General features: G+C 45.2%; 2 protein-coding genes across 7 annotated transcripts in view; one reads left to right on the top strand and one right to left on the bottom strand.

The window, feature by feature from the left end:
• Positions 1–199: 199 nt before the first annotated feature.
• Positions 200–9,632, top strand: LOC138108640 (fibrinogen-like protein 1). Of its 4 annotated transcripts, none has more exons than XM_069011602.1 (9): positions 200–421; positions 720–777; positions 2,048–2,132; positions 2,848–3,058; positions 4,177–4,336; positions 5,502–5,599; positions 5,679–5,767; positions 7,154–7,344; positions 8,963–9,632. In XM_069011602.1, exons 3-9 carry the CDS (start codon positions 2,058–2,060, stop codon positions 9,054–9,056), a joined length of 918 nt encoding a protein of 305 aa, XP_068867703.1. In that variant the 5' UTR covers positions 200–421; positions 720–777; positions 2,048–2,057; the 3' UTR covers positions 9,057–9,632. The 4 variants fall into 4 exon arrangements, with proteins under 4 accessions (XP_068867703.1, XP_068867712.1, XP_068867686.1 ...); XM_069011611.1 differs by having other exon boundaries at positions 202–421; positions 8,448–9,054; XM_069011585.1 differs by having other exon boundaries at positions 202–421; positions 8,295–9,054.
• The window catches only part of THSD1 (thrombospondin type 1 domain containing 1), a 31,458-nt gene continuing 16,614 nt past the window's right edge, over positions 9,392–24,235 (bottom strand). For all 3 annotated transcript variants that reach the window (XM_069011515.1, XM_069011508.1, XM_069011524.1), the window contains exons 4-5: positions 20,113–20,271; positions 9,392–15,785 (exon numbers count right to left, since the gene is read on the bottom strand). In XM_069011515.1, the coding sequence (XP_068867616.1) occupies positions 14,410–15,785; positions 20,113–20,271 (1,535 nt within the window). In that variant the 3' untranslated portion in view covers positions 9,392–14,409. The remainder of the gene's footprint in view (positions 15,786–20,112; positions 20,272–24,235) is intronic.

Raw genomic sequence — 24,235 nt, 5'->3', positions numbered from 1 at the left:
TAATTCCTTGGCCATAATGCAAAGGGAGGCACCCATCTGTTTGGTTTTGTGGTTTTTTTCTCTTTTCCACAAATGTCCTTGTTTTTGTTAACTAGGAAATCTAATCATCCCGCTCACAGGAGAGTTACACAACTCCAAGCCTCCTGAGATTTCAGTCTAATAGCAAATCTTGCTTAATATCGCTGTGTTCGCTTCTTGCTTCAGATTTGCAGCTTCTTTGGCATTACAGCTGTGCTCTTATAAAACAGATTAAACAGCAAAAGGAATGCTGATTGGAAAAGCTGTTTTATATCCACCTTGCAGGACTTACTGAAATGAGGCTGTGTTAAAACATGAGCCAAAACTCCCACAGGGAGCATTAGTCTGAGTGATTCACATAAACACTCCAAGAAGTCAGCCTTGGTTGAGCTTCCTAGTCAAGGTAGGTAATAGTACGCAAGCAGCAGAGCCCGTCTCCTCTCTCCTTTAGAGAGCACTGTTGATAGAAACCTGCTGTTGTTTATTCTCACTGGGAAGCAGCAAGATGAGTACTGGGTAACAAGAGAAAACTTGGGGTCTGGGTAACTCTTTCACACAAGGAATTGCAGGTACCTTTACTGTGAAACTGCCCAGTGCTGTGAAACATTCTTCCTCTATGCGCTTGATGTGGGTCATCTGGAGAGGAAAATTTCATCAACCTCTTGAAATGCAGCCAGGTTTATGATCACTTTCTTTTGCAGTTGACTTTTAAAGGAGATAATCTTTCCAGGAGGAGGTCTGAAGAAAGGCAAGTTACAGGTACGTGCATTTCATGTGTCTTGGTAAAGATGTAGATGGAGTTGCTTTCTTTCCCTCTGCTCTGCACTGTCTGGTTTCCAGGAGCTGTCACTCAATCCCACCCTTCCTGGTAGCTTTTTGCCATCACCCACAGGCACTGTGTGGGGTCTGACTCTAACCTCAGCACCAGTGCTGCAGCCACCAACACGACTGTGGGGTGGTGTGAACAGCACCAGTGGTCCTGGGCTCACAGGGTTCCCCTGCTGCAATATTGAACTCTTCTCTCTGTGAGATGAAAAATGCCACAGACTGGAGCACCTACCTCCACGTCATCTTTTACGGGCAACTTCCGTGGAGATCTTCTTCCCTCGGCCTGCTTTGGTCCCTGCCTGCCCATCTCGGCAGAGAGCTCCTCTCTTGCAGCAGCTTTGGTGGTTTGGGAGCAGCTCTAGCATGAGCTGCTATGGGGATGCTGCTAGAGCCATAGCTGAAACAAAGTACATCACTCAGAGCACAGAGCTGGGGAGCCAAGTCTCTGCAGTGCTTCCAGATGTGAAGCGGGGGAGTTGAGTTTAGCCTATTCTTTCTGATTTTTTTTTTTAAAGCACCATGCAAGCACACTGTGAACAATTTGTACTGTTTACTCACGTTCAGCTGCATGTTCCCAGTGGCAGTCACTTAGCATATTTTCTAGCTAAGACTCTCCAATCAAAGCCACATCTGTGTGTTGGAGCAGATTGGCAGCAGACATCTTTTCCACTGAAATCCAAGGAAAAACTATTCCATATCCACTCTGTCACACATGTGACTTGCCCTCCAAGGTAATCCCATCCTCACAAACCACTCCAAGGACTGAGGAGGGGCAATGTCTACAGTCAGTTAACCAGGAGGCAAATTCCTCCTAATTCCACTTTGGGAAGTTTGAACTGAATAAACACTGTGTGATTTTGATGACAAGTCCTCAAGGAGGCATGATTGCTGAGCAACTTCCTATCTATGTGGACACTTGGGAGGAGATACATAGGCTAATGGAAAGTCACACAGAGTATTTATTTCTGCAGGGAATCAGGAGCAGACCTAAGCCTTTATCCTTGTCAGCATGCTGCACTGGTGCTTTAGCTTCTCCTTAATATACGTCTTTCCCTGATTTTGTCCTGCCTGTAGTTTCAAGCAACCTTCTAAACAAATCCTGCAGCATTTCCTGGGGAATTAAACATAACTGTGAGGGGGTAATAAGTTGTGAGAGGAACTAAAAAAGCCTCCATTACAGCCTGTCAATGCCTCTTTTCAGGTGATAAGAAATGAGAGTGGTGATGCACTGGTTGCTGCTGCTCCTTCTCCTGGTCAACTTTGGCTCACCTGCACCCAGGTTTTCAGTGCGTATCTTTTAGCTATGTCTGTATACTCTCTCAAAGGTTCACCATTCCCAGTCATGCAGAGATGGATACTCCCCCACAAGAGGGATGGAAACCTGCAAGAGCAGAGCAAAAAGGCGTCTGCCTGCAGCTAAAGGAATGTTGTCCTGATAATACAGGATTTTCATAGCTAAGGGCTGTGCAGCCGTCTGGGGGACTGAACTGACATTACTAAGAATTAAAAATAACAACAAAAATGACAACAAAAATCTCTTCTTAAAAAGTGTATTTTTATAGCCAAAATATCAGATATTTTTCATTTTTACACAAAGATGATTCTGGAACCTTGCTGGTTTGGCCTTTCTGCAGTGCAAGAGCCAAGTTTTCCCTCTCTTATCAATCTGAGCACTTTCATAGTTTGCAAGCCTTCCCCTTGAGCTCATCAAGTGGGAGTCAAGAGAAATTATTTTTGTCCAAAGTAAATTTTTGTGTATCTGATCATATTCTGGAATGTTCTGATCAATGCCAAGGTTGTTGCAGAAACCCCTTTTCCACTGGATTCAACTCAACAGCTCATGCTTTGCAAGATTTGCATATCTTAGGAAGAGATCACCATCAAATCATGTTGATCCACATAAGCAGTTTGACATGCTAGGGTCAAGAGAAGACAGATACTCCTCTCTCTGTGTCTCTCCTTACCACTGACTGAAGTGTGGGGGTTTTATTTTCTCCATAGGATGAAGATATCTGCCTCCTAGACAACAATAAATTAAGACAAAGGTTAAAACAACTTCAAGACTTGCTTTACTTATATGAACTGCAGCTGAAGGACATCCTGGAGAACACTTACCACAGAACGAAAAGTGGACTGTTCTCAGGCAACAGGAGTGTGCAGCATGGGATGCTTTTACCCACAACCAGTGGAAATTTGATAGTGTATGACCAAGGTACAGTTTGCAGTAGTGTGCCACAATGTTTATTTCTCCCTGCAGTGTTTGCAGTAGTGTGCCACAATGTTTATTTCTCCCTGCAGTGTTCCATGTGTCATATTTTATTTCTGCTAAAAGTTTTAAATTTCTTAAAGTGGATTGTGTTTTAAAATACAGATACGTGGGGAGGAGAAGAGCTGACTGGTGGCCCTGACACCGTATGATATCCCTTGGGGCTAGAGTCACTTGTCCCAGCTGTAGGCAGCTACTGCCCAGGTACCAAATGGACACCTTCAGCTGGGCTTCTTGCCTGGGACTCTGCTGCAGAGAGGAACAGTCACCTCTCATGTTTTTCATCAGATTTCCTTTAGGCATCTGCTTTAGGAAGAGATGGGTCCTGCTGTTGAAGACACCATATTCCCTGAGTGACTTAGGGGAGCACAGAGTGCCTGGCTCAGCTGTAGGCACTGAGACCTGTTTGGATGAGCCAAGCCTCCCTGTTTCACAGTTGCCCCATTACTTCTGTGGCACAGTAACAGACATGCCTACTTTGTTCCTTGGTGCTACTTGAGAACATGGTCATAAATGACATTGTTGCCTTTGGCCAAGATCCTTTGGGCATTACATTGAAAGTGCGAAGCACTGAGATCCTGAGGGGCTCTCTCCCGATACAGCCCTAGTAGAGCTGGAGGCAGGAGCTTAGCCTATTATTTTAGAAATATATATCCTATCAGAAGTACAGCTGAGGTTACCTTACCTTCCACATGGAAATAAGCTTCCCTGCAAAAGATCTTGCTGACAGAGATAATTTCAGTCTCAGGCTTTCATGATATAGCCCCAGGCTAAGCTGCAGCTGTCCTGCATCTCACCAAGCATTTGGGAATTATTCCCTCAGAGGGCATGGCTGTAAAGGCTCTCAAGCTTTAAAGCTCTTTGTCAGGCCAGCAGTTTGCAAACCAGTGTAGCTAGTCCCTTGCTGCACCATTTCCTTTGACTTTACAGGGCTTGCAGAGCTATGCACAGGCTGGCCAAGTGTCCTTGTCCCATACAGCCTCTCAGTCACATCTTCTCTTGGTGGCATATAGCCCTTGGCTCTCCCCCCACCCCGTTTGACAAACCGATGCTGTTCTGCCCAGATTGCTCTGCAGTGTTTAATCGGAAGAGCACCACAAGTGGCTACTACCGGATCAGGCCCAGAGCAGACCGAGAGCCGTTCCTGGCATTCTGTGACATGTCTGATGGTGGGGGCTGGACTGTCATTCAGCGGCGGAGTAATGGCAAGGAGAACTTCAACAGGTGGGTGCACTGTGGTTGCATCAACAGGGCTTGCAGTCAGGCCACCAGCTCCCATCCCTGTCGTGCTGCTGGGCAAAACCCCACCCTTGAGAAGTAGGATATGCAGGACTATATATTAGTGATGATAATTTAGGATTAGGACAATCTGGTGGTACCAATTGGCAGCAGGAGACCATTTTTAAAATGGATCTATAACTTCTTTTCCATCGGTTCTCTGCGTTTGAATGCATATTTTATCATTATTGAAGACTATCAAAGGCTCCAAATCAGCAGGTATCTGCTACCAGTGCATAGACTGAGACCTGTTGAACAGATCTGTTCTCGTATCAGGAATTATGTTCAGCATGTTGTAACATTTATTATCGTATTCAGATAACTCAAAAAGATGCCAAACCAGAGTGTCCTTTCCCTATGCAAAATCCCAGAGAGGTGACTTTGACACTGAAATTTACAGGAGGAGAGATGCTCTGGTAACACAGTTAAGACGAAATATCCCCATGAAGGTTAATTCACTATCACAGCACACACAATTTCAGGGCATATCTAATGCCTCTTAAAGTCTATGCAGTGCATTGCAAAGCTACCTCAACTGGCTCTAAACCAGCTTGCCCAGAGAGTGGTAGCTATCTAGCCATGGTAGTTCAGGTGAAAGAAAAACATCCTGAAGAGGAGCATTGACTAGTATGTAGGTCAGGCAGAATGAATATCCATAATAACAACATGAGAGAGGGCATAAACACAGGGTTACTAAAACTGGAAATGATGACACACAGGAAGTATAAGTGAATATCAAAGGTAACACACAGATCATGTGAATTATGACTTGCTGAAGAACAATATCAGGTGTTTTGCTGAAGACCAATGTGACAGCTGCTGCTTTCCCTTTCTGTTTAACTGGGAACCTCAGTCTGCGAGCACCGCATCTGGCAGTTTGAAGGTTTGATCCCGATATATGTGTATGCACAGGTTTAGCAGGGGAAAAAGTAAGCTCTGAGTTGTATTTACTTCTAAGACAGAGTGACAAATCTCAGCTCAGCTTGTGATGAGTCGGATACTTTTAGAAAAACAGTATCAAGAGGTGAAGTTTTACTTGTTACCATACCCAAGCGTCACAAACTGTCTAACCCTCTCTCATGATGAAATTGATGTTTATATCTCTCTGCAGGAAATGGGATGATTACAAACTGGGATTTGGGAAATTCCAGGGCAAGAATGATGAATACTGGCTGGGCAACGACCACATCCATGACCTGCTTGCTAGAGGTCCAAGTATTTTTTCTCTATAGATTTCTTTCTAATTTGCATTAGATAGTCATCTAACAAGACACAAATTTATGTTTAGGAGAGAACTCATTAAAGATTGATCTGATGGACTGGCATGGGGAAAGACGTTATGCAATCTATGAAAATTTCCAGCTTGCAAATGAGCAGGTAAAAAATTGAGAGAGCAGTGATTTGCTTGCTTTTTTCTGTGAGGATGGATGCACATGCAGCATCAGACCAGTATCAGGGTTGTATCTACAGCTCTGCAAAACTTACCTGCTCTGGTTCCCTGGGCTTTCTAGTTTGTCTGACTGACAAACAGCCCTGGGAGCAGGGACATAAACCTGGGAAGTTTTCCTTACAACTGAGTGCCCAGCTCAGTGGGTGACAGGATCATGTGTGCATGCCCTCTTGCTAACTCTGCTGCTGAACAAGGGCAGTTCTCTGCCACAGGGCACAGGGATTCCCACATATATTTGCCTCTGGCCTCATGATTAAAAGAGTCTTCTGTGAGTGAGCAGACCCTTAGGGTTTGAACCTCTGCAACTAAATGGAACCCTGTTCTGCTTCCTAGGAGAGTGTTTCAGAATGTCACATAAAAGAACAAATCCTCTCAACTTCATTTTAAAATAAAACAGTGAACTCTAATCAAAGCCTTGAAAGAGCAGTTGTAAGTTCCTATCTTGAAGAGAAGTACCTGTCACACTACACCTACTGCTACAAACACAGAAAGCCCAGAGACAGACACAGCCTGTATTTTCATGTTTGCTGTCTAGCTTTAGACAGTGTCCAGCTCCATACAGGTGCTGTTCTTTGCAGACTTGCCTTCCTGAACGCCATGTGTAAGTAGCCTGAATAACCAAGAATGCTGCATGGGCCAGTCCTAATTCCAACTCCATCACCACTCCAGAAATGTGCACATTATGCTCAGTTTGTAATTAGAGGTTTCTTAAGAAAAGTTTGAACAGCTTCATTTTAATACCTTACTGCCATTTTTCATAAAGAAAGGAGGATACTGAAGACAGGAGAAAGCCCACAACACAAAAGTGATCATCCAGTTAATATCAAATATCTCTTAGACCTGTTAGCTGTGCACAATGGAATTACTAGTATTCTAAGTATTCGTACCAGGACCAGACCATAGAAATCAGATGGCTTTTAATCCTTGGAAGAGCAAAATGCCTAAGCATTTGTTCTAACTGAACAACTGATCAGTTTATGGAGGCAACTACTTGGCACAGTTTTCTGCTAAGTTGTTCTTGATCAGCTAGAAAGATCTTTCCATCTTGCTGTAAAGTGTATAAAATGGTTGTTGAATGACAATAAACCTGAAGCCCTTTGTAGCAGCAGCAGTAACTACCAATCCCTTCTGGAAGTTTAAGTCCTGCATTGATCTACACTAGGATCATTAAAGCATGGAGACAAAAGTCACCCTTGACTTCAACAGTCATGCCTTTGACAGTGGATAAAATGTCCAGAGCTAATTTGACCTCAAAAATGGGAGGAAAGGCAGAAAGAATGGATATCAAAGACATGTTTCACATATTCTTGCAGGACAATTACAGGTTATGGTTTGGCACCTATTCTGGTAATGCTGGCGACGCTCTGTCTGGTGGGAGCAATTTTGAAGATCAGTGGTCAGCCTCTCACAGAGGGATGCAGTTCACCACAGCTGATAAGGATCACGATCGATTCCTGGCAGGGAACTGTGCATCAGAGAACAAGGGTGGCTGGTGGTTTAACAGGTATGGAAAACACCTAATTCCTCTCAGATGTGTAGGGTGTGGGTGGCTGTACAGTTGAGAGGACCTGCCTGCCTTACAGCAGCTGGAGGTTGCTGTGTGCACTTGCCACCTTGCACAGCCAAACCTAAGATGTTCACACCTACAGATCCTCAAAGGAAAACAATTTGCTTCTTTGATTATAGCAAAGCAGGTATGTTGAATTCATTTTAAGAAAATGGGTCAGAACAAATCCATGGGGGACAATAACTTGGAAGGAAAAGAGCCCAATTAAAATTCCTGAAAGTGCTTTGCATTATTCTCCAGCAACAGAAACAACTGTAGCCATGGTAAGGTGAAGTGTGTACAAAGGACATTTCCCTAGTGTGGAGCATGTCTAAGGGCAGAGCTACCCCATAGCAATTACGATGGTATATTTGCTGATTGGGCATATGCCACACATCAATGGATAGGGACTCATGTTTAACAGCCCTGGAAATAGGGATATACCACTCTCAGATTTTCTCTGCTTTAGTGCAGGATGAGCCTCTTTGACCAGATTCTCATCACATACCAATTGAAATCAGTGGAGCTACAAAAATGTACACCAATAGTAGGATTTACCTCAATAAAAAGACATCTGCAATTTTAGGTGTCAATATAGGAGCTGCCTACACCTGAGCTAGAGCTTACCAAATGGCACTACACCCCTTTGTTCAGGCCATGTAGTTATAATGTCTGCAGTTAATACACCTGAAGGAACCAACAGGCTGAATTATCTGACCAGTGTAGGTGTCTGCTTTAGGATGACCCATGTATTCCTCTGTGTTCCACTAAATGCATTAACCACTTAATCCATCCTGCCCTCACACCTCTAAATATGTGTTGTGTGAGAACAGTACTTCACTGCAATGATGCAGTATCTTCCCATGCTAAACATAATTCCCTTTTCCTCTTTCCTACATTGTTCCAAGGTGCCATGCTGTAAACCTCAATGGGCGATACTACAAAAGAGGGAGGTACAATGGAGCCCATGATGATGGCTTGGTTTGGTCTACATGGCATGGGATGTGGTACTCACTGAAATATTCAGCCATGAAAATCAGGGCTCCATTCTTTGTTGACAGCGAGAGTGGAGATGGTGAGAACAGTCAGGGCAGCTGAAACCTGCTGCTTTGGAAAGAGAAAAGGCTCAGGCTGAAAAGAATGGTGTACGTTGATAGCCAGTTCTCTGCTGCTGCCCATCGCCAAACCTGCACTTGATAGCTGGAGTTGCACCTGCTTCTGCTACCTGAAGCTAACAGCACGAGTTGTTTGAGCACAGCCAGACAACAATTTAATAGCAGACATATGGATCTCAGTCACGGGATAACCAGAGAATTCTTTTGCAGCAGTTTTCAAAACTTTGTTGGCAACTGTTTATCGAAAGTTCTCTGGACTTTGAAGGATCAAGCATGTCCTTTAATCAATCATACTTTTCAAGGTCTAAACGTTTCTCATTTTGATTTTAACCATCACTGCTCAGTTACAAGAACATCAGGATAGAAAGAACAAGGGGGTGGAGAATTCGACTTCATCTGGTGTGCCTTTGCTAGTGCTTTGTTGTGCATCAGGAGAATGTTTCCCAATTGCCACATTTCAGTTGCAGAGTGCTCCTGGAGTGTGTGAAACCAAACCTGTGGATGGACATGCTCCAACTGCTAATGTGCATCCAGACTAAGGCTGCTTTAAAGTAAATACCCACAATATGGACAGTGTGGGGTTCCATTCCAACAGCTTCCCGCTGCAGATCCACTGCTGGAGTACACAAGACATTAAAGCAGATAAAGACAACCCTGCCGGCCAGATTTAAAACCCAGATTAAGATTAGGCAGATTTTACTAAAATTGAGTGCAGATATTCTTAGGAGTTCCTAAAATGCAGTGATGATTCATTTGTACATTCTCCTGTATTTTACCAGACAACTTTGCGTTAGTGAAGGGGAATCAGAAAGTGGTTGAACCACAAGGCACACTGCTTTCATTGACTCACTGGGGTGAAATGAAAAAGCAACACAAATGACTGAAAGAAATGGAATACTGAAAATTTATTTTCCACAACTGTTAATAACAACAGTTAAAAATGAACAGCAGTATCAGCTTGATGCAAATAGTTTAACTACCATGGTGTAGAATAAACCTGTTTCCTTTTTTTCTGATTATTAATCATTTTTTAAACTCTTATTTCTTTTCCATTTACTTGCTTTTATATCCATACATACTGTAATTTGTATACATATCGATAAAGAGTGAAATAAAACCATCTGAGTAGGACTTAGTACTTTTTATCCAGTTTTCAACAATAGGAATGTGAAAAGAAATCCAGATCAAAATCTTGGAAAGCTCATAATATGAGAAATGTATTCTTTCAGTGTTGGCTCTGGTGCTTTTTCATCTGTTGTACTGGGTAGTTGAGAGGGTCTGCAAGGTAAGTTTAATTTTCATGGCTCAAGCTATCCTGGAAACAATGCAGAGGCATGTGTAAAGGTTCAGTGTAAAACTTGGTTTGGTCCCTCTGCTTTGTCAAGAGATAAACCCTTGTTCTCACTGCTCCCTACACATCCCAGTGATTGCAAACATGAACATCCCAGTGTAATAGGCAGCACTCCAGGGAGCTGTGCTCCTGAAGCCTGTGCCCTTGGTCAGACTACACTCCTGTCCTCTTCCCAAGCGTATCCATGTGGAATGAAATTTGCACCTATATGTCTGAAATGAGGTTGCCCTTGTGAAGAAAGGGCTGCAAACAGGCAGCACTTACTATTCCCCTTCTGATCACTAGTTCTGTATTTTGATATGCTAAAATCTTAGTGCAAGGTTGTAACTGCATGTTGGGTCATAAGAAATGACTTTGCACACATTATAACTGGGTGGCCACTGATGCAGCGCTGGGGGCAGAAAGGATGATTTTTGTCTAGGTGGAAGACACAGAGAAATGTGAGTGAAATAAGTTCATGCCTTCTGGTAGGTGATGCTCAATCCCACTCTTCAGTAGAGAGCTAACAAAGTAGGGTAAAAATTACAGACTGTGGAAACTACAGCACTTAGGGGACAGCACTTGTGATCTGACAGTTCATTAAGCAGCTGGTAACCCATCTGATAATGGAGTATCAAGCTGGAGATGAAGTCAGTAGGGCTTAGTCAGACAACCAGCACCCACTCCAGTTCCCCAGTGAGTGAGCAATGAGCGATGTGAAGCCCAGACTGTGGAGCCTGTTTCCCTGTGGGTCAGGGGCAGGCATTGTAACTGACTGCCTTCAGCCAGCATCAATGTTACGGTGCTTTTTCCTGTCTCTGAGAGAGAAAGGGGGGCCAAGGTATGACAAGTCGGGAGGGAAGGGGTCTGCCTGCTGTCTTTGATGTAAGATGTACCTAAGTACATCTAATGCATAGGACAGCCCAACACAGGAACAACTTTGCAGGAAGCAGCATCTGATTTAGAGCAATGTTACTCCTTCTCTGCTCTCCTGTGGCAAAGGAAACCCCTTCTGGGATGCAAGGGTCACAGGGGCTTTCTGCAGAAGCCTGCAACTCCCACAGTAACCCCCAGGAAGCATTTCAGAACCACCTTTATCTTAATAAACAGGGTAGAATGCCACTAGCTGAGTATTTACTGGATCTGAGAGCTACCACCAAGCTCCAATCACTCCTGCTGAAGGTTAGGGGAATGCTTGCTGCATGTTGCTGCACCGCACATTTGATCTCCCGTTTCTCCAGGGTCTCCCATGCTGAGAGGCTCAACAAAGCTTAAACAGATCCTGTAGCCCTGCAGCTCCAGTGCTGATGGATTGCTGCTTCAGGGCAAAGGCACTTCACACTGCAGAGCTTACCTTAGTACAGGCAGGGTAAGTAACCTGAGCAGCAATTGCTTCAGATGTCTGATTTCCAGCTCATTTAAGTCAATTTAAGGACTCATTACATTTGATTGCCTTTGGATAACTCTTCAAGCATGAACATGTTCTTAAATGCTTTAAACAGCTTTTCAGCTGACAGTTTATGGGAACGTATCGCTGGTACCACACTGGGCCAAGGGCTGAACATCGGCATCTTGGCACGGCTCCCAGGAAAGAGGGGGAGCTCACATCACCCTGTGAGTCGAATCCTTCGCTCCAGCAGCAGCTGCAAAAAGTTACTCACCAAAAAGGCCATTCAAACAGCCGGATTTGACTCTGGTGGCCAAATGCTGAGGCTTGTTCCTCCTATGCTGTCACAGCAGGTAACACTGTGTGCCTGTCAAGCTACATCAGAAACTGGCAGCTAATGCACGGCAATGCTCCTCTTCCTTTAAAATTGCTGTTCGTTTGTAGGGGGGGAAAAAAAAGAAGTGTGGAATTGGGAAATCTCTCTCTCTGCTCAGAAAGCCAGTTTTGAGAAAGATAGCAGCCTACTTCCTGAGAATGGAGCACATGCTAATTTTGCCTTCACACCCACAAAGCAGGTTAAAGGGCATGTAGGGTTGGGCTCCTTATGGGAGAGCTGATTTAGGACTAATAGTCCACTGCCTAAACCTTTCTTCTCTCACACCAACCTCCATAGGCAGCATCTCTTTTCTTGGTTTTGCCCCCTAGCATTCCCCTGGTCTTTGCAAGACGGTTATCCTAACAAATGGCAAGAAAAGTCTTAGTCATTGACAAAGGCCTGAGCTCTGCTTCTGCTGTTAACCAGGGCTACAACCCAACTCTGAATACTTATAGCAGAATCTAATGGCAAATTTGTGATGTCTGGTTTCAAAACACAACAAAAAAGCCATCATGGCTTTTGTAGTTCACTGCAGTAAGAAGATTTTCTGCTCTCTACAACCTCCTGAAAGGAGGTTGTAGCAAGGTGGGGGTTGGTTGGCCTCTTCTTGTGGGGTATGCCCAGCCCCTGCCCTGGAGGGATCTCTGCTGAGATAAGAGATTTCGCAATCGCCCAGCAGGACTCCCTGGAAAGGCAACCACTTTGGTCATTGCGAGAAAAGACAGACCCACAATCCTTTAGGAGACCCTATGCAGATCCTTTGTAACCCATTGGTCTTCACCCATCCCCTGTATCCCTATAAAAGCTAAGCCCTCTGCCCCTGTGGGACTCAGAGGGAGTTCTCGTCCCTGGCTTTCCCCTTCGCCGGAGTACGGACCAACAATAAAGCTACCTCTGTGCGGAACCAGCCACACGAGCCTCTCGTGTCTCTCTGGTCTGGCCTGGAGGTGCCCTGCAGAGCTGAGCTGGAATCATGAGCTGACAATCACTAAAGAGCTGATAGTCTCTGTAAGAGCCCTCCTGCCAGCAGCTGAGGGAAGACACCGGGCCTCGGGAAGGCGATTCCTTTCGGGACCATCTCCCTGGACTGGTCACTTCTTCCTGGGTCAGAGCTACTGACCCCATCACCAGCTGTAATACCTGGCACCCAAACAGCCATTCGACCCCGGACCTGGCCTGAGCTGCGTCTTGACCACGCCAAGACAGAACCAGCCGTTCGTGTGCTGCTCCTCTGAAGATAGACCTACGTTTTAGCAGGCCTTTTGGACAGGGACAGTTCGAGACCCTCACCTCCCACCTAGGACTGAAGTCCTTGAGGATCGAACTGCCAGACCATCCCCCCAGCAGACCTTTCTAGGAGACAGCCCCACCAGAAAACAGGATTTGTAAGTTTAAATTTGGGGCTCTCCTCCTCTTTCTTGCATGCAACTTAAAGTAATTTTGGGTTTTTTTCTCTTTTTTCTGCTGAGGGAGAAACTAAGGTGGGACATAGGCAAGCTAAACCCAGCCTTTCCCAATCTGAGAGAGACCTATACCCTTCTCCCAGGTAACAACTGACAGGACCAGAGGACATGGCCTCAAGTTGTGCCAGGGGAGATTTAGATTGGATACGAGGGAAAATTTCTTCACTGAAAGAGCGGTCAGTCATTGGAATAGGCATCCCAGGGAAGTGGTGGAATCACTGTCCCTGGAAGTGTTCAAAAGGTGTGTGCATGTGGCAGTTAAGGGATATGGTTTAGTGGTGGAAACAGTGGTGTTGCATTAATGGCTAGACTTAATGAATTTAGAGGTCTTTCCCAATGTAAATGATTCCATAAGATTCTCTGTGAATCACCAGATGTTGTCAAGTCATTTTAATTTTTGTTCCCAGAACAGGTATTAATCAATCTTGCTGTTTGCTGGTTTTGCTCATAATTTATTTTGAGCTCACTGTAGTAGGATTATTGTCAATATATTTACATTTAAAATTTTTAATAAAGGAAAGGATGACTATGGAAAGGATGCATAATTCAACAGTTCTCACTGCTTTTTACAGGTAACATGCTGTGGTAATATTTCTGGGAGGACTAAAATCTGATCATCTGTTTTCTTTGCCCTCCCTGTAGCATGCCTTTTGTACTAATTTCCTGCAAATATTTGTACATGGTTTTTTTGGTATAAATATTGACAGTAAGAAAATATCAAAGTCTTGAATGACAAAAATGCCTCCTCAATTTTAAATTCACTCAAGTATTCAGCATCAATTGCTTGCACTTTCATGCAACCAGCTAAAAAACCCTCACCATATGTGTTATTTCAGCAACAATGACAAATCAACGCTGTTCAGTGATGACTATCAGAAAACTGATGGAAACTGCCCACAGCTTGAGCTTTGTGCTTTCTAGATGGGAAATGATTCACTAATCAGGGCAGATGGCTGAGGGTGCTGGACAGTGGATGCTTCAGTATCTCACAGTCTACCACTACAAAGTCCACAAGGTAGGAAATGTCAGTGGCACTCATCATGTATGAAGCACAAAACATGACTGTTTTACACAAGAAAATCTACTGGCTATTCCTGTGCCACACCTTAAATAACACGTGCTTTCCCAGGGTACTTTGTGCGCCTTGTACACACAGACACAAAAAATAATTATATGAAAGCACTTTTCAGTAATTAGAAAGGAATATGTTCCCACAAGCCAGACCTGGGGCATTATTCCCTCCTGCTGTGTGTAGAGGTAACGCGATTCCTGCTCTTTCTTCCACCAGAAGCCAACCGATCCTGCAGATCCTCTCCCACGCATGCCACTCCTGCAGGGCTGCAGTGACTCACTCAGATCACCAGCTTCTCAATGCTCAGAGTACTTGTTTCATCTTCTTCATTTGAGCCAAAATACCCAGGGAGGTCGATCATCTGCTGCTCTGCCTCTGTTAAGCCAAAAGTAGAATTGTCATAAAAGGCAAACTCGGGGTCCAAAGGGAAGCTCTGGCACTTGTCCCTTCGGTACTGGGCAGGGCTTACACTTGGGCCTCTCTGGGAATTATCTTTGCCATTTGGGCCTGTTTCTTTCCGCCACATGCCTTTGGGGTTAGGCGAAGGGCCTCTCTTACTTCGGCTGGGCTCAGGCTTCTCAGGTGCCTTCTCCTGACTGGCAGGCTGGCGGTCAGTGATCAGGTCCAGCTTCCTCACCGGGGGACCTGCCCTGTGGTGGGGCTTTGTGCCATGGCCCTGTGGTTCACACCCCAGCACAGTGCTGTGGGGCTGATCCAGCTTTTCACAAGCTGGATTAGTGTTTCTTGATTTTGGCCGTGTCCTGTCCTCCAGACCCTGGTCCCACGTCCTGGTCCTGGAGTTGTAGAGAGGAGTCTGTCGGGGTGTGAGAGTGGACATGCTTCTCTCTCTGAAAGGCCTGGCCTTTTTAGTTTCATGGAAACTGGCTGTTCTTCTGAACTGCGAGTTTCTGTGACAGCCCCTCTCAGGCAAGTCCACTCTGTTATCCTGGTGCTTGAAATGACCTTTTCTTACCAAGGTCTGGGTAGGGCTCATTGCAGGATTGGCCTGAGAGAATGGAAAATCCAGCCTAGGGTGAGAGCCTTCCCCCAGGAACTTAGGCTGACTGGCTGGCTGGTCCAGAAATGGAGATTTGATTCGAAATTTGTTTGCTGCTCCCTCCTCTTGGTTTTCCCCACTCAGGGGAAGCATCGTGGTGGCACCAAGAACCGTGTCTGTGAGAGGATTCTGAGAGACATGGTACACCTTAGTGGTCTCTGTCAGGCCTTTTTTCTTCATCTCTTTCAGCTGTTGCTGTGCCAGGCGGTAGCTGAAAATTGGAGGGATTATTTTTTGGGCGCTCGGCTGAAAGTTTTCGCTTCCAGAGGCATCATCTTCTTGGGCAAATTGGAGGCTTCGCCTGTAGGTTAGGGGGATGTTAACAGGGGCATCCCCTCCTTCAGCAAAGCTCTCCCGTTGCTTGTTGCCTTGGCAAATGTTCTCCTCATCAGAGTTTTTCCGGAAGCCAGGGGAATGGACGGAGTTTCGTCGGACAGCGCTGCTGCATTTCTGAGCTCTGCAGAGCTTCCTCCAGAGGGTGATGAGAACAGTGGCAAAAATGATGAACAAGCATAGGGAGATACCTGTGATGGTAACTATATTATTTGCTTTCTGGTCCTCTCCTGGCTGGACAGAAGGTGGGGTGGGAGGCTGGACTGCTGTAAGAAAGAGCACACACATCTGTCAGAGTTGCACCGGCAGCACCTTTGTTGTATGTGAGGATGGGTACTTTACTACAAAGGAAAATAAGCCATCAACAAAGTACAGGAAGTTGTCTGCCATTAAAATTTTGGAGATGACTTACTACTTGATGACTTCAAACTGGCACAAACATCTACTTACTTTAAATCAAGGCTCCCACAGACCTTTTTAATGTAATCATTATTTTTTCTCGCTCTGAGATTTCCATAAGGTATTCCAAAGTACCTGTAAAATGGGGGAACTCTATTTGCCCTTCTTCATGAAGTAAATTCAGATTCCCTGGTGAAAAGTGACATAAAGGGGGTAAAAATAATTCAGCCCAGGCTAGTACTTCAGGTATCACTTTAAAATTATTTTTAGGAGAGCTTAAGTGGGTGTGAGAATTGAAATGAGTTTGAAGACAGAGGCAGTACCAGGAGAGGCAACGTAACTTTTCTAAGCAGTCCTCTGAGGATGCTTCTACCACTGTTTGGTGCCGCAGCCCCAGAGGACAAAACCTTCCCATGCCAGAACAAGCTTTCAACTGAAAGTGCCACTGCTGTGATGTCCCCAGCATTCTACTACTGACACCCTTCTGTTGTGGACTGGAGATGGGACTTCAAACAGGGAAGAATACTCTGCAAACCCTTCTTCACGGAAAGGATAATTAGCCACTGGGACATGCGCCGCAGGGAAATCATCATGGCCAGAATTCATGGACTGTCTGGGAGATGCTCTCAGTCATAGGGTTTAGCTTTAGTAGTCCTGGGGGAGCAGGGAGTTGGACTCAATGATCCTTTCGAGCCACTTCCAATTTGAGATATTCTATGATTCTAATCTTTAATGTGAACATCTCAGAGCTGTCCACAGCCCTACTTAAACCTCTCGCTTGCCCATTCCACCACATTACAGATGGCTGAACCAATGACAGATTGGTAATTCTTTTTTTGAATGAGGTCTCAAGCATTTCAAGGGCAATCTTGAGCAGAATACAGCATGGTTGAAAGGGGACTAATTGGTCCCATAGCTAATTTTAGTATCTGTTAGCACTGCCCAACATCTTTTGGTCAGACATCAGCTCCATAAGGCCATGAAAATGTTGTTGGAGGACAAGGCTGGTTAGTTGCAGTTGACAAGAGCTGGCCATGAAGTTGTGAGCTCAGACGAAACCACGGAACAACCCTGCCCTAGTCTCTAGTTTTATCCAGAACCCAAAGCCTTCCATCAGAGTGACAGACAGACAGCTGTAAGACTTGGCAGGTGCTCCTGCCTGCACCACAGTGAGTGTCCAGGAATAGGAAATGTGACTACAGAATAACAAGAACTGGACACCACGTACTTCCCATAATTCAGAAGAACACACACTCAACAGCAAGCTGGTAGTGCAGCTGTTAGGTGGGCAGGATGCACAAATGCACTGATGAACACAGGCCAGAAGGTCTCGGGCTGCTACAAAACAGACGTGCAGGGTACTGGGTAGGGCAGGAGATCCACTTCCCTGATTCAGGGCTACCTAACAACCCCAAGTTCTCTAAAAAATCCTGCTAGTGGATTAACTTTGGTCTTTGTGTCACTCTGAGAGCTTGAAAGCAGCTTAAAGAACAAGACCACTGCCTGGTGAATCTTATAGGAGGTTCTCTAAAACTTGCATTCAGTCCAACGCCCCTGTGCCAGAACCTGGAACACTGTTCTGGACGCCTGTGCAGGGAGTGAACAAACTGACCTCAAGGGAGAAGGCAGGACCTGCATTTGCTCTGTTCAGCACCACTGCAGCAGAGCAATTCATTCATTTCTCATCTTTCTCCCAGCTGTGTTCGCTTATTCTCTAGTTTTCTATAATTCTCCATTCTCTATTTCTAATGCACACTGTGCTGCACTGTTTGGGGTACACAGCTAACAGCAAGGAACTGCGAGCTTCCAAACAGGACTGAGTCCCTATGGTTCGCTTCTCCCTGCACCTCACTGGCTCCTGCACTGTGTGCCGGCCTTGCTCATTCAGCCATTTGCTCCATCTGCTGGACTAATGACTGCAGAGTTATGCTGGAAACAAAACCTGTCTGCTTCTGAAAGCTGCAGACAGCCGGGGTGGGAAGGGTGAGGGCGACACTCCCAGTTTGAGATCAGCCAGTGAACGAACACCGTAAAGTCACAGTGTCAAATCACTTCTCGAGCAAGCTGAGATTCAGTGGGATGAAATCACGTAGGTGATTCTGTAAAGGAAGCTGCCCCTTGTGGGAGCAGGAGGATTAGAAGCCATACGCAAAACAGAAACGAGGTATTTCCTCCAGATGATCCCACAGCAATGGGTGCAGATGCAGGCTTCCTATGCATCTGTGCTCTCTATGTATTAACCTTCCTTATTAACCCAGAGATCTCACTGGAATCTGGGGATTGTCCAGACCTGCTGAGTCCAACCAGACTGCCACAGGTGTGTGCACAGTGTATGCACAGGATGGTTGGAAACCATCATACACCTTTTACAGCTGCACACCTGCATGGGAAGAGTAACCCCTCCGAGAAGCACCAGAGGCCTGTCACCTCCATGCATGTACAGCAAGGTGCACACAAAAATCATGTGTCCAGCACGTGCTCTGCACGCAGGGACCCCCCTCCAGGGAGCTCTCTGCACCAGGACTGCTCTGAGCTCCAGAGGTGGGGAGTGGAACTGGCTGTCAGGGAGACAAACCAAATGATATACTTACAGACAAACCTCTCCAGTAGACAAACAGAAGGCACAGGATAGCACAGCTCAACAGTGGCTTTGGGAAAACACCAACAACCCCACTACGTTTTGGTGGTGGCATTACTGCCCACAGCAGCCTCAGAGAGTCTGGCACAGAGAAGACAACTAGAGCAGGGCTGGTTTAAGCTGGGGGCCAAAGCATCTGAGTTGTTCCTCTCTGCTTTCACTCACAGCTTTACAAAATAAGCAAACCCACATGGCCAGCATTTTCAAGTCATTAAAAACATTAGACTTGTTAAGACATTCCCAGTGGTTCATGAACACTGACAACATGCAATACCTGGCTTGATGGAATATAATTATCAGTATTTTCCCTTTACCCAAACTTTTGTTAAATGAAACCCATTTCCTGCAGTGTTCCACAACACACTTCAGTCCTGCCTATATACTTCTGAGGCCTTCATCCTCAGACACCTTGAAGCTGGTTCAAGTCAACATTTCCATTAAAAAAGTAGTCCTCCCCTTTTCTTGCCCCAGCTGCACATTCTCTACCCCTGCTGTCCTTTCCTTTTCAGTGGCACAAGCACTGCAGTAGCCATGTGCTAAACAACTCCCCACATCCCCAAATGTCCATTTTTTAGCTGCCTTCATTCCAGTTCTCCACACTGCACTTCTGCAAGTAGAGAAGTGCCTGCAAGCAGCCAAAGCAAGGAATAAGGCTTTGTTCACTTTGTAATAGCTTAAAATATGGTTAGCATATAATATGGTTACATTATAGTCTGAGATCCTAGGAGCCTGCACAGTTCCTGGGCATCTTTCCTTCCCCATCCCTGCCCCCTGTGGTACCTGTGGGACACAAAGGCACTGGAGCTTGTAGATCAGCTTTCTGGTCTCTGTGGTCCCTTGGCATCAGCACACTCCTTTTCAGCAGGGAATTTGCAAGAAGCAAAAGTTACGCACAGACTGAGCACCAGCACTCCACTAGAATAGGGCACTTCTCATGCCCCTCAGTGATGGCTGTCAGCACCCAACTATGATGCTGGCACAGCCTCATCCAGCCTCACTGGGGGCCGTGGGGCTGCTGCAACCTATCTATCATCTTACAGAAGGCTCAGGTCTCCTGTATCTGCACTCACTTGCCACCTGCAAGCAGTGGCCAGCCTGCCCTGTCACGAGCCAGCAGTAGTGGCAAACTGGAGCAGGGGGAGACCTGGCACTGCCAACTCAAAAACCTCACAGAACGGGAACCTCACACCACATGTCCCAGCTGGAACCAGCACCCTTTCTTAACAGATTTTAACTTTTTAATAGGTTTCCACTGGAGTATTTGGCTTTCACTACTGAACCTCTTCTGCTAGCCCCAAGATATCTCTTCAGGACTTCTCCATTCCCTGGCCATGCTGAAGATTTTAAACAGCTTCCATTGCACGCATGGCATTCAGAAATATTATGCCCTGGGGCCCTATCTCCAGTGTCCCACAAATCAAATGCACAGCGGGTTCTGCCCTAATCCATCAACCACATCAATATGACTGAAAGAGAGATGGGATGTTTCCACTTTACACTTTGCTTTTGCCAGGGCAGTCACAGGACCAGGGGAAGAGGACAGCAGAGCTACATACACACACACTCCTCCAGCGAGCACAGGGAAGTCTCCTTGGGCGATCCAGCGCAGCCTGGTTTTGCTGGCGAGGCAGTGAGGCACTCTCGGAAGCGCTCCCGGATGCCGTCCCCACAGGTGACACTGCATGGGCTCCAGGGCTGCCACCAGCTCCACGTTTCTACAAACACACAACCCACAGCAATGAGGAACGTGTCTGCCTCCTTACCTTTAAAGACACAGCCATTTGTCTTCTCCTTATTAAGAAATACAGCAATAAATAACCAAACAATGCAAACAGCAAGACCAAAAGTGCAAGCAGCGTCCAGGGAGGAGCCAAAGCTTCCATTTGTTGTTTTCCTTTTTTCACCCCAGTGTCAGCCTGTAACACAGTGGTCAGTCAACTGGCAGGCAAGTTCTGCCTGGAACAACAGCAAAAGGAAATGAATCCACAGATCTTTGAAGTGGGCTGGTAATTTATATATTAATCCAATTCCTGCCTGACAAACAGTGCATTTATGGCAGGATGACTGACTTAAGTACAGTTACTGCTGATTTATATGACTGTGACAGGATGTTAAGTCTACAAGGCCTAATGAAATGGCAACATTGGTTTACTCTTTATTTTCTTCTCAGCACACAAGCATGTTATTCAGTCATTCATTTGACAGCTTACAGGTCTCTATTGTTTTATTGCTTATGGTTAGGCAATTAACTCGAGAAGAAATTTTGCATGTTCATTTATTTAAGTGCAGGCAGACTCAGGTTCTAACACTACATTATAATTTTTTAACGTGTAATAAAATCCCTCTTTTTCTTAGACAACATCCTCATCCAGTGATCTCCATATTCAAGCTTTACAGCAGTGAGAACCCAGAGACAGAAAGATGGGACCATTTCTGCCCACATCTGACCACTGTGACACTGAAGCAGTGACACAACTTTAAATTCCAAACTAATGCATGAGTTCAGGTGCAATCTTAAAGGATAAAACCCCTGGAGACACTCCTATGGGTCAGTTGACTTTGACAGAAAGAAGAACAATAGACTACTTAACTCCATTTCACTGGTCACAGATAAAGAACAACAACAGCTAAATATTTATTTTTTTAAAAGTACATCAGCTTTGTTAAACTTTGCTCTTTTAAATAATTTATGGTGTTGCTAGTGCCAACACAAGCCATGATTTTTAATTTTACTACTGCTGCTAGCATGGCCCGAGCCCTTAACCAAGTTATGATGTCAAAGGACTACACAGTCTGGCATGACTGAAAATGGTTTTATGATTTCATGCTTTATTGGTTGCTGTATTATTCCTAGTGTGTTATTATTTTTAAATGTCTCTAACAAGAATAAATACAGCTGTGTTTCAATAAACATGAAATTGTAACTGCTTCAGGCCTTGTCCTACAAATTTTTGTGAGCATGTCAGCATTAATGTGAGCAGCTTAAGAGGACCAGGGGGGCTGCCCTCCCAGTGCAGGTCCTCACCTGCACGGCAGGATGGGACCCCAGAGTCTGAGCCTACACTTGCGCTGTCGGCCATAGCTGCAGAGCGTGTGTGGGCACACACTCACACACAGTTGTGTGCCTGCATGTCCCAGGACATCTGCCTGGCCTAACGCAGAGGAGAGATGGGCGTGGCAAGACACCCTGGTGCTGCTGCGGTTCTAAGCCCACACAACACCAAGCGACCTCCCCAGCTGTTTGTCACTGACTCCACCACAACACTGCAACATCCAAGATCCCAAGCTGTATTTCACTTTGTGCCCTTCGTTCACCTCTCTGCTTTCACCCCTCTGTCTCTGGAGCTGAGCCCAAAGGCAGGCTGAGCTTTCACACTCCTCCTTCAGTTTGCAGCCATCTCTGTTCCCAGTGAAGTGCAAAATGGAGCAAGTGTATGGTATCAGGGCAAAAGAGAATCAGAGGAGGATGCCAAAAAGCAGGTAACTGAGGAAGTTTATTGGGATAAGGAGTCTCACAAAGGTACAGACCATGGACAGTTTGCAAAATCACATCAGCTAGCAAGCAAAGCTGTTACTGAGGGCAGGAGGAAAAAATGTTCATGATCAATAGTCAGTCAAGGGCTCATCTATGGCTCCTCAAACAGACTTCATGGTATCATAGTATTTGGGATCTCACAACATTTTTCTTCTTATCAGTATCATGAAGGACTCCAGCAGTGTCCCTCACCGTTGGTAGAGGGGCTAGTTGAGAACCTACCTCCTTGTAGACTACTTTGTGTGAGCAGCTTGGTGAGTTCCTGTCATAATTTCCAGTGCGTGAGCTAACTTGTTTCCCTCTCTTCACATTTCCTGCTCGTTTAAACTTCTGTTAATTAGAGTCAGATGCAGAGCCAGATTCAGAAAGGTTCTGGTTGCCTCCAGTGCTAACACTGGTGAGAGTGGAGGGTGCTCAGCAGTCTCCACATTGATGCCTGTGGGTTTTAACATACAAGAACATTTAGGATGAGTAATTTTCTAACACTGACGTCAAACCTAAGATGTGCCCATTGCTCCAGGACACTTTTCACTGACTTGGACTTTGGCTAAAGGCATGGAGGTCCTTAGCAAAAACACTTGGCATCCATAGCTTTGGGGCTAAGAAATGTGCCTTAAGCAGCAGGAGAGCAAGAAATGCTCCAGCTCCCACGAAAGATGGGAAATTTAAACTCCTGCTCCTTGCTCTGCAATCCCCTGCAACTACCAGAATATAAAAGAAAATGAAGCACAGTTTATTCTCCCCCAAGGAAATGAAATTATTAACCTCCATTTAAGACAAACAGATTGAAAGTGCCAGGGGAAAAACCAGAAGGTATGCACTGCAAACTAGCTTTAATAAGCGTGAGGTTTTTTCACATACAATTGAGGAATCAATTATCAACGTGAAGACATCTAACTGATAAGTTAGTTTGAAATAGCTGACAGTTGGCAGATCTGCCAACATGAAAGATAAATGCAATTAACTGTGTTAATTATTACTCTGCATAAATTTCTCCCCTCAGATTTCTGCATTCACAAGATTTTATGCATGTAGCGCTGTCCATCAGCACAGTCAGCAAAGGACACTCAGAACTGTCCTTCCACACGTGATAGTCCTGAGCACTTCGATCAGGCCAGTGGTATGGCACAAAATCACTAATTACTAACAGGTTCATGTAACTATCTATGCTAGCCTAGGGGATTGCAGGATATTTTTGGAAGCTGAGATCAGTTTTTAGGTCCTGAGAATGCATTAACACACATCGTATTGGTGTTTAGACAAGACCTTGGAAAACAACCTCTCACCCTTCCGTGGAAATGAAGCCTGGGTGCACTTACTAATTTGGACAATGAAAGGACAAGGAACACTTTAAAGAAAGAAATCCTAGACTCTGCCTGGGAAAATTAATCTTTTCCCCACAAACAGGCATTATTAAGAAATGGGGAGGCACAGCCGAAAAAGAATTTTTTCCAGAAGCTAAGAGTCTGCAAGTGAGTCTGTAAAATCTGATTTATTCCTAATGTGTGCAGATGAAGCATTTACTGACACAGGAGAAGTGGACGGGCTACAAACCAGCCCTGGCATACCCAGATCCCCTGCATATGCCTGTTTCTAAACAAACACCCAGCCCAGATACAAATTCAGGCAACAAAGCCAATTGGTTCCCAGATTTTCCTACCAACAAGTGGATCTGATTCACACAGTCTTATTCAGGAAGCAAAAATTTGACAGAAATTGTACATCCCTGCCTGACCTCTGGATGCTCTATTTACTCCTCTCCTCCCTTACTGACCACTTTTCTCTTCAGAAGGTCTTCCCATACCTTCCTTTTTTCCTTTTCAGGCAACACCTGCATTTCTTATGCCCTGCCAACAACCCAATAGCTTATTTTCACAGCTAGCAAAAGTCAGATGAACAAAATTCATTTGTGCTGTAGGCAAGTGCAAGAGACTTCACTGTAAGTCACACCAAAGTTGAAATTGGTCTCCAGAGTGTAACTAAGAACTGGAAAAGGAAGTTAATTAACACCAGAAATATGAAAAAAATATGCCTTTTTCTATGGTTCAGCAATACTGATTAATATTATCAGTCTTGTCCTGAATGTTTCAAGTGGGATACAGGCTAGGACATGGGACAACCTTCTAAGGAGTGCAGAAGTCTCA

Source organism: Aphelocoma coerulescens, chromosome 1 (assembly GCF_041296385.1).
Source record: "Aphelocoma coerulescens isolate FSJ_1873_10779 chromosome 1, UR_Acoe_1.0, whole genome shotgun sequence".
In the NCBI taxonomy this organism is placed as follows: Eukaryota; Metazoa; Chordata; class Aves; order Passeriformes; family Corvidae; genus Aphelocoma; species Aphelocoma coerulescens.
This window is presented reverse-complemented; position numbering and strand designations above follow the sequence as displayed.

What these genes read in the sequence shown, in the direction of transcription:
- LOC138108640 (XM_069011585.1), top strand. Translation starts at nt 2,058, where the DNA reads ATGAGAGTGGTGATGCACTGGTTGCTGCTGCTCCTTCTCCTGGTCAAC. An exon ending in CACCTGCACCCAGGTTTTCA is followed by an intron (nt 2,133 to 2,847) that starts GTGCGTATCTTT and finishes TTTTCTCCATAG; the next exon opens with GATGAAGATATCTGCCTCCT. An exon ending in GGCAAGGAGAACTTCAACAG is followed by an intron (nt 4,337 to 5,501) that starts GTGGGTGCACTG and finishes ATCTCTCTGCAG; the next exon opens with GAAATGGGATGATTACAAAC.